Source organism: Amphibalanus amphitrite, unplaced genomic scaffold (genome assembly GCF_019059575.1).
Source record: "Amphibalanus amphitrite isolate SeventyFive unplaced genomic scaffold, NRLGWU_Aamphi_draft 000001F_arrow, whole genome shotgun sequence".
Classification (NCBI taxonomy): Eukaryota; Metazoa; Arthropoda; class Thecostraca; order Balanomorpha; family Balanidae; genus Amphibalanus; species Amphibalanus amphitrite.
Window position 1 is genome coordinate 1,846,176 of NW_024881499.1, and position 12,394 is coordinate 1,858,569.

Below are 12,394 nucleotides of genomic sequence, written 5' to 3' on the forward strand. Positions count from 1 at the left end.
GGCGCCGCGCCACCATCAGTCGGTGAGGACGGACGGACGGAGGGACGGACGGGCGGACGGACGGATCACCTCTCACCTCTCCCTGCGTCTGGGTCCTCCCTGACGTGGCCCCTGACCGGTTATATAACACAAACGGGGCCTCCCGAAGCTGCTCAGGCCGCCTGGAGAGTGTGCGGACCACGCCCACGGCCGAGCCCCGGCCTTCAGGCAGAATCGGTTACCTATACCCCTTCACGCTCCACACTATGATTCGGGGAAAATGGGAGGAGGCCTTCTACATCTCAGTGAAACGATGCGTGCGATAATATGAGAGTGAGAGATAAGAGGCGAGGAGAAGCAAGAGAGAGAGAGAGAGAGAGAGAGAGAGAGAGAGAGAGAGAGAGAGAGAGAGAGAGAGAGAGAGAGAGAGAGAGAGAGAGAGAGAGAGAGAGAGAGAGAGAGAGAGAGAGAGAGAGAGAGAGAGAGAGAGAGAGAGAGAGAGAGAGAGAGAGAGAGAGAGAGAGAGAGAGAGAGAGAGAGAGAGAGAGAGAGAGAGAGAGAGAGAGAGAGAGAGAGAGAGAGAGAGAGAGAGAGAGAGAGAGAGAGAGAGAGAGAGAGAGAGAGAGAGAGAGAGAGAGAGAGAGAGAGAGAGAGAGAGAGAGAGAGAGAGAGAGAGAGAGAGAGAGAGAGAGAGAGAGAGAGAGAGAGAGAGAGAGAGAGAGAGAGAGAGAGAGAGAGAGAGAGGAGAGAGAGAGAGAGAGAGAGAGAGAGAGAGAGAGAGAGAGAGAGAGAGAGAGAGAGAGAGAGAGAGAGAGAGAGAGAGAGAGAGAGAGAGAGAGAGAGAGAGAGAGAGAGAGAGAGAGAGAGAGAGAGAGAGAGAGAGAGAGAGAGAGAGAGAGAGAGAGAGAGAGAGAGAGAGAGAGAGAGAGAGAGAGAGAGAGGAGAGAGAGAGAGAGAGAGAGAGAGAGAGAGAGAGAGAGAGAGAGAGAGAGAGAGAGAGAGAGAGAGAGAGAGAGAGAGAGAGAGAGAGAGAGAGAGAGAGAAAGAGAGAGAGTGTACGTGTGTCTTTTTTTATCCCATCAGCCGGCACGTGTGCCGCCCGCCAGTTTCACTGTGTTTAGTAACCCCTGGGGCCGCGTGGTATACGAAATACGAATGCAAAGCGGCTGGTCATTTATCCAGGGACGGAGGGAAGGACCCAGCCGGACAGGCGCGGGAGGGCGGGCGGGCGCGGGAGGTGTGTGCACGCCGCACGCTGCGGTGCACGGGTGGCGGGGTCACCGGCCGTCAATGACCTACCTCAACTGCAGCCGCTCCAGGGGGCCAGCGCGGTGCGCGCAGGTGACGGGGGCGATCCGCCGACTGTGCGGGTGTGCAGCGCTGCAACAGCAGCTTACGGTGCGGGAGGTGCGAGAGACGAGTCAGACCGAAACCGCACAATGCGGCACGGAATAGAGGGAATGAGGCCGTTCAATTTGCTAAATCGGATATAGGTATATAGGAATGTATAGATAAGAAAATTAAATATATGTTTGGATCGTGGTATAACTACTTTTCAAATAAGTAGGTAAGGGCTCTCAGAAGACAAAATTCAATAGATATGCCGATGTATAGCCAGAACAACTTATTGCATCTGCCTTACGTCAGCTCTACATTCACCTTGTGTACCCCGACACCCATAGTAGATCTGATTTTCGATTCCGTCACGACTGCTGCTGTCGTAGGCTCGTATTCGGGCACCCGGCATTGATGGGACCCGATCTCGTAATGCTATGGAAAACATATTCTACGAGCGGCCCATGTCCAAACAGCGCTCGTCACCACGATATACGGTGTGGAGTGGCCTTGCAAGGTGTCTGGCATGAGCTCCATCAGATTGCAGGACGATCTCCAAGTCAATGCGCGCCTATCTCTCCGACCCCGTCAGGACTCGGTGACAACTGGCAGTGGCTCTCATCAAATGGTATTTGGGTGTGCCCAGGATGAGGCGCCTATGTTTTAGCTTGAATCGATGGTGTCAATGATATCGAGCAGCCTTTTCCCTGCCATTAATCTCGGATCACGGGAACAGTTTCCACTTAGCATGGTGCTCTTCTTTCGCTGAGGTTTGGCTGTCTCGTTACGGATCCGCGGTCAGCTGTGCAGTGCACATACACACTACACAGCCCTGCCTGCCGGCTGGGCGGGGTCAGCCAGTGGGGCACTATCGACCCGTCTCGGGCCGGTCGCCGGTCGGTGTCAGCGACAGGATACCGCCACTCTGCAGGTCAATATTGGCTCCGCCGCGCCGGGCGCCGGGCGACGGGCGGTGGGCGGTGGGCGGTGATCCGCTGCAGTCTCCGTGTGCACCCTGCGCAGGACTGCTGTCGGTGGTGGACAGCCGCTGCCGTTCTCACGGCTCTGGGACGCGGTGCTGCGCGCGGCCCGTTGAGGTGTTTGTGCTGAGACAGTGGCCGGCGACGGCGTGATACGAAGCCCGCCGAGCCGCGACCGACTGCCCACGGAGTGTCCGGTCCAACACGGCCTTCTCGGCATCAACTGAGTGCCTAAGGGACTCTGAGTGTCTGTGTGCGCCGCGGTGTCTCCAGTGTCGTCAATGATTGTCGACAGGGCCGTCATTGGGTGCTCCCAGATTTTCTACTATTAGGCCTATGCATATGCAATGCAAATAAGAAGCACATACTAGTTGAGTGCCTTTTTGTGCGGGGAATTATTTGTTGACGTCTAAAAAGCTCCTGTGCTGCCTCTGTTTTGTTTGAACTTTGTACCGTCTATTTAGTCGAACGTTTCCGTTCGACGAGTTTTATCAGCACAGTCCCGCTCTCCTGGCTACCCCATGAACATTAGACAGCGTTTGTACGGGCTTATTTTCGGTCTCATGAACTGCGAACCCGTCCTTTTGGCATTGTGTGTCCTGTTCACGGATTAATGCCAGATCCGCCACCGGTGTCTACTGTCCACTCAATCCTGTGCTCATTTGGCTATGCACAGGAAGTCACTTAGCCACTTCCACTGGCATACGGTTTTGTGAAGGCCATGGATGCTAAGAAGCTAAAATTAAACATCACATTACTGGAGGTTTTGGAATGAAAAGACAATGGGCAATCCGTTTGTTACCTGTTATGAATTAAACTCGACCATATTATGTTTTCAGTTGGCACTATTCTATCATAAATTTAATGTAAACGCAGTCTCTGACACGTATCTCGACTCGTAAAGACAGACGTTACAGCATAGACTATAACATATAGGTATAACGGAGTCTGAGACTAGCTGGCACGTAACAGCTTTTTTCTCCATGCCCAGATGGGCACTCTTCTGAGCCACGGAATAACCGGGCCCTGCTTCGGAGGCGAGTCGCCCGAGCTGGCATGTCGCGATCAATTTCGCGGAGCTATGCATAGTCTGGCTTTGAATGTACCTTTGCTTTGCAGTTGTTGTTGGTATCATGTTATTTTAGTTCAATGTTTGGCAGTGAGTGGTATTGAAGCCATTTGCATTGACTATCGCATAATTTTACTGCACGAAGTCAAAACAACTATCATTTATCAATAGGCCAGTGCTGATATTGTTGTAAGTTTGTGTGCCACCGTTTATATGTCGTGACTGTGAGCATATCGCAAGATTGGCTTGTTTTCATCACGAAGCATCACTCACCATCACGTCCTCGTCAGTTTAGCGGCCTTTGTCTCAGCAGCGCTCGGTGCTCGGTTTAATATGCACAGCAGCCGATTTGTATTCATTCGCTTACCTTGACAACACTAGTCCGAGCAGGTTCTTTGATTTACTGGATCGGTCAACAAATAAAAAACAGGCAGCAGTGTCATAATTCCTTCTCTCTGCATACCTACCCCTCCATGGCCTTTTACTGTGCCTACAAGCGTTCAGTGTGCCTACTGCCTACAAGCCAAACCAATTCAAGCCGCTTGTCCACCCTTCGCTCAGTGGTAATCCAGTGGGGATCTCCTTTCTCAGACACCTCACGAGTCTCTTTTCGTCCACAGGTGGCCACGGACCATGCACACCTGGCGCTCCGGAGGAGACGGCTGGCGCTGCATACCGCGCAAATGGACAGAACTCGAGCCTCAGCTCCTCGCCGCCAGACGGCTCTGCCCTCGGCGAGGCGACCCCGAAGCTCAGCTCACCCACAGATGGGGTGGAAGCGGAGAGTGGGGTCGACTCGCCGGGGCTCGGGGGCGCGCCCAGTCGCCCGCTGCACGAAAACATAAATCAACAGGTTAGGCAAAACCAGCCAATCGGCTTCGCCGTACTACAAAGCACACCTGGGATGTATGCTACCCCAGACTCCCAACACACCTGAGGGTTTGCCGTCCCACAACACACGTCTGAGAGATATGCTATCCCGCAACACACGTCTGAGGGGCATGCTGTCCGGCGACTCACACCTGAAGGGTATGCTGTCCCGCAACGCACACCTGAAGGGTATGCTGTCCCGCAACACACACCTGAGGGGTATGCTGTCCCGCACTACACACTTGAAGGGTATGCCGTCCCACAACACACGTTTGAGAGGTATGCTATCCCGCAACACACGTCTGAGGGGTATGCTGTCCCGCAACACACACCTGAAAGGTATGCTGTCCCGCAACACACACTTGAGAGGTATGCTATCCCGCAACACACGTCTGAAAGGTATGCTGTACCGCAATGCATGGGCAGGAACCGGAATGCACCGCAGATAAACACGGGTTCGTCCGATGCTGCAGTGCCTGGATTATGTACGAGCATGGTCCACAGCATCTACACATTCATGAGAGAAAGCTGTTGGTCATGATGCACGAGGAACAGCTATTGTTTGCCATACACATTGACCAGTTCGGCACGAAATCAATTCGTTGACTTGAATTTATGCATGATCAGGCTTTCCATCACATGCCTGATAATGTGCAATAGTGTAGTTCGAGGTCATTTTAGGTTCAACTGCGCAGTTAACCTTGCCAGCTGATGTTACCGTCACTGCTGACCCATGTCATGACCTCCCTCTGACGGCCGCGCTCCCCGGCAGACGAAGCGCCAGCTGCGGACGGGGCTCACCGTGCTGGACGCGGCGGCTCGCCGGCAGCTCTGGCTGGCCGTGTGTCGCCACCACGGCGCTGAGCTGGAGAATGGCGACGAGTACCGCGACACGGTCGAACAGATGGAGGGGCACTACGGTACGTGGGGGGCGGGGGAGTAAGGACACTACGGTACGTGGGGGGGGGGGGGGGTACAGTGCAGCACGTGATGGAGGGACAGTATGGTACGTGGATGGTACTCAGATACCATGGCTATTGGCTGCGGTCCGCAGGTCTACACAAATCACGATGCCGGATCACCTTCGTTTTATGTTCCTGAAGTCGAGAACTAGCAGTTGTTCATGCACTGTCTGTCTGCACGGATGCCAACATCCTGATTTTATGAGGCCGAACATTACAACCATTAGCCTCACTTCTCTCTCTCTCTCTCTCTCTCTCTCTCTCTCTCTCTCTCTCTCTCCCTCGCTCCCCTCCTCTAACTCGCTCTCCTCTCTTCACTACAGGTCCCGCCACCGGGCCGCAGCTGCCACGGCCGCCTCTGAAGCTGGCCTTTTACTCGAACGACTTTGGTCTGGACGCGGCCGGCGTGTGGACGGCCGAGCGGATTCTGGCCGTGCTGGCCTACAACAACCCGGCCGTCACCTACAGCCCGCCGCTCTTCTCCGTCTGCTGCCTGCTGCTCCGCTTCATGGACGGTGAGCGCGCCGGTCAGGGGGTGGAGGCTCGCGTCGGTCAGGGGTGGAGGCTCGCGTACTTTGGGAGAGAGGGTGAGTACGATTTAGTTTATCCTGTTTGCCTTCAGCTTACGTAATAGTGGTTAAGTAAGCTGGCTAAAACTCGATGCAGTGTCTGTGTCCGTTTAGACAATTATGAATAATAACAAATACTGGTACTAAACGTAAATCACCTTTCCACATTGTCAAAACACAAAGTGAGTTATCGCCCTAATCCACAGAGGAGGACGCCTATAACTGTCTCTGTATGATGCTGAAAAACTCCAAGCTCGGCTACCTGGTCCAGACCAAACGACAGTGTGAAATCTCCTGGAGAACGCTCGTCAAACTCTGCAGAAAACATGCGGTAAGTTCACATAAGCAGACGCTAAGTTGTCATCCAACAGTATCGAGCTCAATCTTCGATGCCTGCATTTTCTTCAAAATATTCGTCTATTCTGTCCGCCTTTTCGCGCTACATTATCTCTGTTCGACCACTGCCAGTCAGCTCGACCTCTCGTCGTATGTAGCTGTCGGACCTTCCTGTGCAGCCGTTTTAACTCTCGGTGTGCAGATAGCTGCCCGCCCTCTCCTCTGCCACTGACCGAGCCTCCACCGCTCGCCGCTGCAGCGGGGCAGCATGCGCTTCCTGCAGCGGTACGCCGGCAGCAGCGAGGCGGTGCGCCGACTGCTGGCAGACTGGATGACCTGGATCTTCTGCTACCTGCCCTTCTCGCACGTGGTGCGCCTCTTCGACTGCTACCTCATGGAGGGCGAAAAGGTACGTCTGTTCGACTGCTACCTCATGGAAGGCGAAAAGGTACGTCTGTTCGACTGCTACCTCATGGAGGGCGAAAAGGTACGTCTGTTCGACTGCTACCTCATGGAGGGAGAAAAGGTACGTAACGTAATGCCTGCCTGTTCGACTGCTACCTCATGGAGGGCGAAAAGGTACGCCTCTTCGACTGCTATCTCAATGAGGGGGACAAGTTACGCTTGTTTCACTGCTACCTCATGGAGGGGGAAAGGTTCGTATGTTCGACTGCTACCTCATGGAGGTGGAAAAGGTACGCCGCCTTCGTACAGCTGTGAGATAGGCAGGTGGATGGACGTGCCTTGACATATAGCCCAATTAACGTGACATTTTCTAATGCGTGAATATTCACGCGTTTTCATTATCAAGGCGATATGTGTTTAACCATTCCATGGTGCTAGGAAAATACAGAAATGACAGCTACACTCTGAGCGGGTGACCCTCACTTACAGCTATGATCCATCTTTATTTGTCCACAAACTCACGCCTATTGCTCCTATTGGCCGTCTCTCTCCGTTCTCGTCCCCGGACCCCACCGTCAAACACCGACGCATCCCCTTCCGTCCCGTCAGGTGCTGTACCGAGCCGCCATGGCGCTGATAGTGCTGCTTCACAAACAGACGGCCCACTGCAGCCGTGTCACCACCTAACACTGACCTCTCCCTGTTCGTCAGGTGCTGTACCGCGCCGCCATGGCGCTGATAGTGCTGCTTCACAAACAGACGGCCCACCAGCCGTGCCGAGACAAGGCCAGCCACTGGGCCACGCTGCTCGAGGAGCAGTCCGTACAGGACGTGATGAAGATCTTTTGCCAGGAAATACCGGTCAGTCAGCGGGAGAACAGGGTGGGAGAGTGGGAGAACGCGAGCTTCATACCACTGCAAAAGAACATATAACGTGCTGCTCTGCCATGGGTTTCCTCCCTATCGGCCATGATATTAGAACTTTAGAAAAACGAAATGCTAGGTCAAGCCCAGATACCTTGTTTCTATCATTTTCAGTTGACTAAGCCGTCAGACGGCAAGCATGCATGCTCTAACATCGCAAATATCACAAAGCACACCGCCCCCTACATCACAGCCTCCATCTCTAACCGAGTGTTTATACTGCTCAGCCTCCATATCTAACCGAGCGTTTATACTGCTGTGGCAGGTGACGCCGCGGAAGCTGCTGAAGACCATGTTCACGATCCGCGCGTTCAGTCGCGGTACGCTCAACTCGTCCTACGTGAAGGCGAGGGAGCAGATCCGCGCCGACGGCGGCCGCATCACCTTCCCAGAGCCGACGTGAGTCGACGGGGTCAATGAGCTGTGGCTGGCTGGTCTGATACTGCGTGAATACACCACACTGGTCTGGGAGGTGGTAGGACTGAGTGCCCTTACTACGACTGTGTCATTAGTGACTTCGACAGAAATATGACTCATGAATTATAAGCAAGACGCTTTCGCTATTTTTTTTAGTTGCCGCACTGGATTGAAAGCGTGACAGCATGTCTCAATGCCACTCCGTGACCGTGTTTGTGTGTCTGTGTGCACCGGCAGACCGGCGGATGAGGCGGGCTGCGGCTCCGAGCTGGCCCAGCAGAACCTCCCGAGTCTAGACTCCCAGCGGCTCCTGGGGCGCAGCTCCAACACCATCGGCGTGAAGGAGGTCAGTGGCGCCCGCTCACAGCAGCAGGGTAGCCTGGTGAAGGAGACTTCTCTAATTTTGTCATCGGTCCTCTCTTGTCTGATGTTTGACGACTTACCTGACTAATGTAGTGCGCTCACAACTAAAAAGCTTCTAATCTTTCCTCATCTTGTGACTCCAAGCGATATAATAGCTCATACCCCAAAAATATCATATAGGCGCTGCATGATCTGCCAGTTTAGCATTTTGTAACTGAGGCCTCAGGGTCATAATTATATGTGTACCTCATAATGCCATTCCGACAAGGAGCCAATGACATGACAAATTATGAGAGGGCTAAGTGGTATTCTGTACTTCCGTGCAAGCAGCCAATGTTTGCTCCACACCTGAAGGATCCCAACTCAGAAATGCTGAGTCTCGCAGAAGTGAGTTAATTTGCAGTTGGCCGGCACGTCATGTAACATCGACAGATGAGACTCCGGCTGCTTTTGACACAGTAAATCTGTTTTCACTGATGCTGGTTCAGTGGTTAGAACTCAGAGCTGAGCTACTGAGCATGCCAACGGGCCTTTGTGTTTGTAACGGTGTCATGCTTGCATGCCATTTAATTTCTGCCGCGTCTTTGTGCTCTCCTTGTTTGCTCTGATCGACATGGACTGTATCTCTTTGTAAGCATGACCACATCCTCAGTTTTACAAACAAGGCTCCTCTGCTGTACGTAGTTGAGCTGTCAGTATTTTTATTTTGCCCAGCCCATGTCCCGGCAGTTGGGTTCCGTGTTTTTTATCCAAAGTTCAGTCACATACATACATTACTACTTAACAAAGGTAAAGGTTAGCAAACAAAAGGGACTTTGACGCAGCGTTCTGAGTTCCGTAAAAAGCCAAAATCACACTGGCTTGAGGCTTCATAAAGTTCTTTGAATCGAAACTATCGGACTCTCATCACATATTCTAGTAAACCTGTTATATTATACTTCAAGCAATGTAACATACACTCGGGTATTATTTTTCCCAATAACTACTGTGACGTTGGCCGCGGGGACTCAAAGTCAATAACCCTTTCATTGCAACGGCGGCTATCATCGTATCACAACCCTTCACTCTTCCAACGACCTGTCTAACCCCTCCCTCGCCCCTCACTCTAACCCCTCTTTCTAACCCCTCCCCCTCCCCCCGCAGCTGCTGCGACTCTGGGAGAGCGTGCCGGCCCGGTTCGCGCTCTGTTCGCCGCTGCTGCTCTACACCTCCAGCGAGCACGGCTTCTCCCTGAAGACGTTCTACCAGCGCGTCGGCACGTTCGAGCCGACCGTGCTGCTGCTGCGCACCACCGAGGGCGAGGTGTTCGGCGCCTACTGCTCAGCCCACTGGAACACGCGCAACCAGCTGCTCGAGGACGGCTCGCGACATGCCTACTTCGGCACCGGTGAGACGGGCGGAGCGGAGGAGCGGAGGGGAAGGGAGGGGCGAGGGGGAATGGAACGGAGGGGTAGGGGGACGGCTCGCGACAGGCCTACTTCGGCACCGGTGAGACGGGCGGAGGGGAGGAGCGGAGGGGAAGGGAGGGTGCCTGTGAGAATAGCACACCTGGAACTCCTAGCTTTGTTTGCCTTTCTTCTGCAATCATCGTTATTCTCTCTAACGCGGGCCCGTCGCTCGAGCCGTGCGGTACAGCCTACCTTCAGGCGCCACTACTAGCGACATCTATGGAGAGAGAACCCCAACCAGGCGCTCGGGCCGTGCGGTACAGGCTACCTTCAGGCGCTACTACTAGCGACATCTATGGATAGAAATCTAACCAGGCGCTCGGGCCGTGCGGTACAGGCTACCTTCAGGCGCTACTACTAGCGACATCTATGGATAGAAATCTAACCAGGCGCTCGGGCTGTGCGGTACAGGCTAACTTCAGGCGCTACTACTAGCGACATCTATGGATAGAAATCTAACCAGGCGCTCGGGCCGTGCGGTACAGCCTACCTTCAGGCACTGCTACCAGCCAGCGACATCTACAGACTACAGATACAAATTTAACCAGGCGCTCGGGCTGTGCGGTACAGCCTACCTTCAGGCACTGCTACCAGCCAGCGACATCTACAGATACAAATTTAACCAGGCGCTCGGGCTGTGCGGTACAGCCTACCTTCAGGTGCTACCACTAGCGACATCTATGGAGAGAAATCTAACCAGGCGCCCGGGCTGTGCGGTACAGCATAGAGTTCAGTGGGTACAGCCTACCTTCAGGCGCTACCACTAGCGACATCTATGGAGAGAAATCTAACCAGGTGCCCGGGCTGTGCGGTACAGCCTACCATCAGGCGCTACTACTAGCGACATCTACGGACATAAATTTAAGAAATTCATCAGTTGCGGGATATTCAAACTAAAATGTTCCTTAATGTTTATTTGCGGTTCAAGCGGTGTTTCAAGTTTAACCCCTCGTCCGCGCATACTGCCGTTATGGCTGTGAACTCCACCGTAAAAGCTGAATATTATGACGCAATACACTTCTGCGTACCTTTCCCTCTGGTGTTTCATAACCTCCAACTACCATAATTTATGACACCATGTCTCACGTCCGTGCCCGACTGCGCCTGCTGACCGTCTCACCCCGTGTCCGGCAGGCGAGACGTTTCTGTTCAGCCTGCGGCCGGAGCTGAGCGTGTACCGGTGGGTGGGCGCGGCGCGGGCCGGCGGCGAGCCGCGCGCCGCGCCGCTGCGCCACGAGCAGCAGCTCTTCCAGGCGGCCGACACAACAATGCTGACGGTGGGCGGCGGCGGCGGCGGCCAGGCCATCTGGCTGGACGAGAGTCTGAGCCGCGGCCGCTCCGACCGCTGCCAGACGTTCGCCAACCCGCCGCTGGCGCCCCACGGCAGCTTCGAGGTCGCCTGCATCGAGGTGTTCGGCTTCGCGCCCTCGTAGAGGCGCCGCAGCCGCAGCCGACGGCCGAACAGTTACCACTGCCGGCGCTCTGAGACAGCAGCGCGACTGTGAGACGGGACAGGACTCCCAAATACCCAACTGGATCTGATAATTGTGTGCATTATTCGCAGGATATTGTTAAGTGTTAAGTATCATTATGTTTCGATGAGTGACGAATGTTTCTCTGAGAAGTATACTAAGTGGGCGCCTCTGCAGACCGACCGGGTGCGGGAGGCTGACGGGTGACCTTTCGGTACACCAGGGAGACTGGGTCAGGTTGGCCGGTCAACCGGGCGGGCTACTGGGGGCCGATCTGACCAGCCAAAATGGTCCGCATTTGACACGGAAACTGCCAATATCTGGGCATGCTCGCCTTGGAGGTGTGAGAGGTTTCAGGTCTCTTGTAGACCGGTATCACCAATATTTACTATGATCCGATTGTTGATCTGCCTCAACGTAAGATGTGTTTTGGCACTGGCTGCCTCGCCTCGGTAAGCAAGTTTGCGGTGCCTATGGTGCATGTCGTACTCGTTTAGCATGCGTTCTATTTATCCCACAATAGCCCAATAATCCCACAACATCATAACAATTTGGCCCGGCCTATAGCCGCGCAATCGGATTCGGGGTTACCTTATGTTGTCAGACCACGAGCTCTTAGAGCGTTGCCAGCAAGGTGCGTGGTGCGCCGTACAAATGTACCGTATTACCAGCATGTAGCCGATCTGAGCCGGAGCCAGGGCAGGCGCTCCGCTGCGTCCGCGTGTGGAGACAATGGATGACGGCGCGCTGTGTGGTTATCTAATGTGCGGAGCGCCTGAGAGGCTTATCTTATGAACGGAGCACCCTGCTCGGAGCCAAATCGGACTCTGAGTCGCCCCGTGGAGAGCTATGTCCGTGTGTTTTTAGTGTATGTTCAAAGTGCTAGTCTGGTGGTCAATACACGAATACTCAGTTCAACGGCAGAGTGTATTTTCGAAGTGCTGTGGTCAATAAACGAAACCTCAGTTCAACGGCAGCATCATTCCGTCGACTGGCTGGACTGGCCATGCATATGACAGCGTAGCTATCCCAACGACTCAACGTCAACGGTATGGTATGGTGGCGTGGTGGCACCTGCCGCATTATGTGCGTGGCTCAATGATTAGGCTCAAGCCGATCGAATCGACTTGCCACTCCAGCTGTCAATCTGAATCAGCAGAGCCTATGTCGGTGATGATTTTGGGGTTTTAGGCACTGAACTCTATAATGGTTTTAGGCCTCTAGCCGAGCCCGGGGCCCATAAGGTCTGCACTCTCGGGCACGAC

The 12,394-nt window shown here is 54.1% G+C and overlaps 1 protein-coding gene across 1 annotated transcript in view; it reads left to right on the top strand.

Moving 5' to 3' along the window:
* Positions 1 to 12,097, top strand: part of LOC122387456 (GTPase-activating protein skywalker-like) — a 31,557-nt gene extending 19,460 nt beyond the window's left edge. The window contains exons 3-12 of the mRNA XM_043377707.1: positions 3,984 to 4,216; positions 5,006 to 5,153; positions 5,519 to 5,710; positions 5,971 to 6,095; positions 6,360 to 6,509; positions 7,217 to 7,366; positions 7,695 to 7,828; positions 8,084 to 8,192; positions 9,353 to 9,596; positions 10,792 to 12,097. Of these exons, the coding sequence (XP_043233642.1) occupies positions 3,984 to 4,216; positions 5,006 to 5,153; positions 5,519 to 5,710; positions 5,971 to 6,095; positions 6,360 to 6,509; positions 7,217 to 7,366; positions 7,695 to 7,828; positions 8,084 to 8,192; positions 9,353 to 9,596; positions 10,792 to 11,090 (1,784 nt within the window). The 3' untranslated portion in view covers positions 11,091 to 12,097. The remainder of the gene's footprint in view (positions 1 to 3,983; positions 4,217 to 5,005; positions 5,154 to 5,518; positions 5,711 to 5,970; positions 6,096 to 6,359; positions 6,510 to 7,216; positions 7,367 to 7,694; positions 7,829 to 8,083; positions 8,193 to 9,352; positions 9,597 to 10,791) is intronic.
* The last annotated feature ends 297 nt before the right edge of the window (positions 12,098 to 12,394 follow it).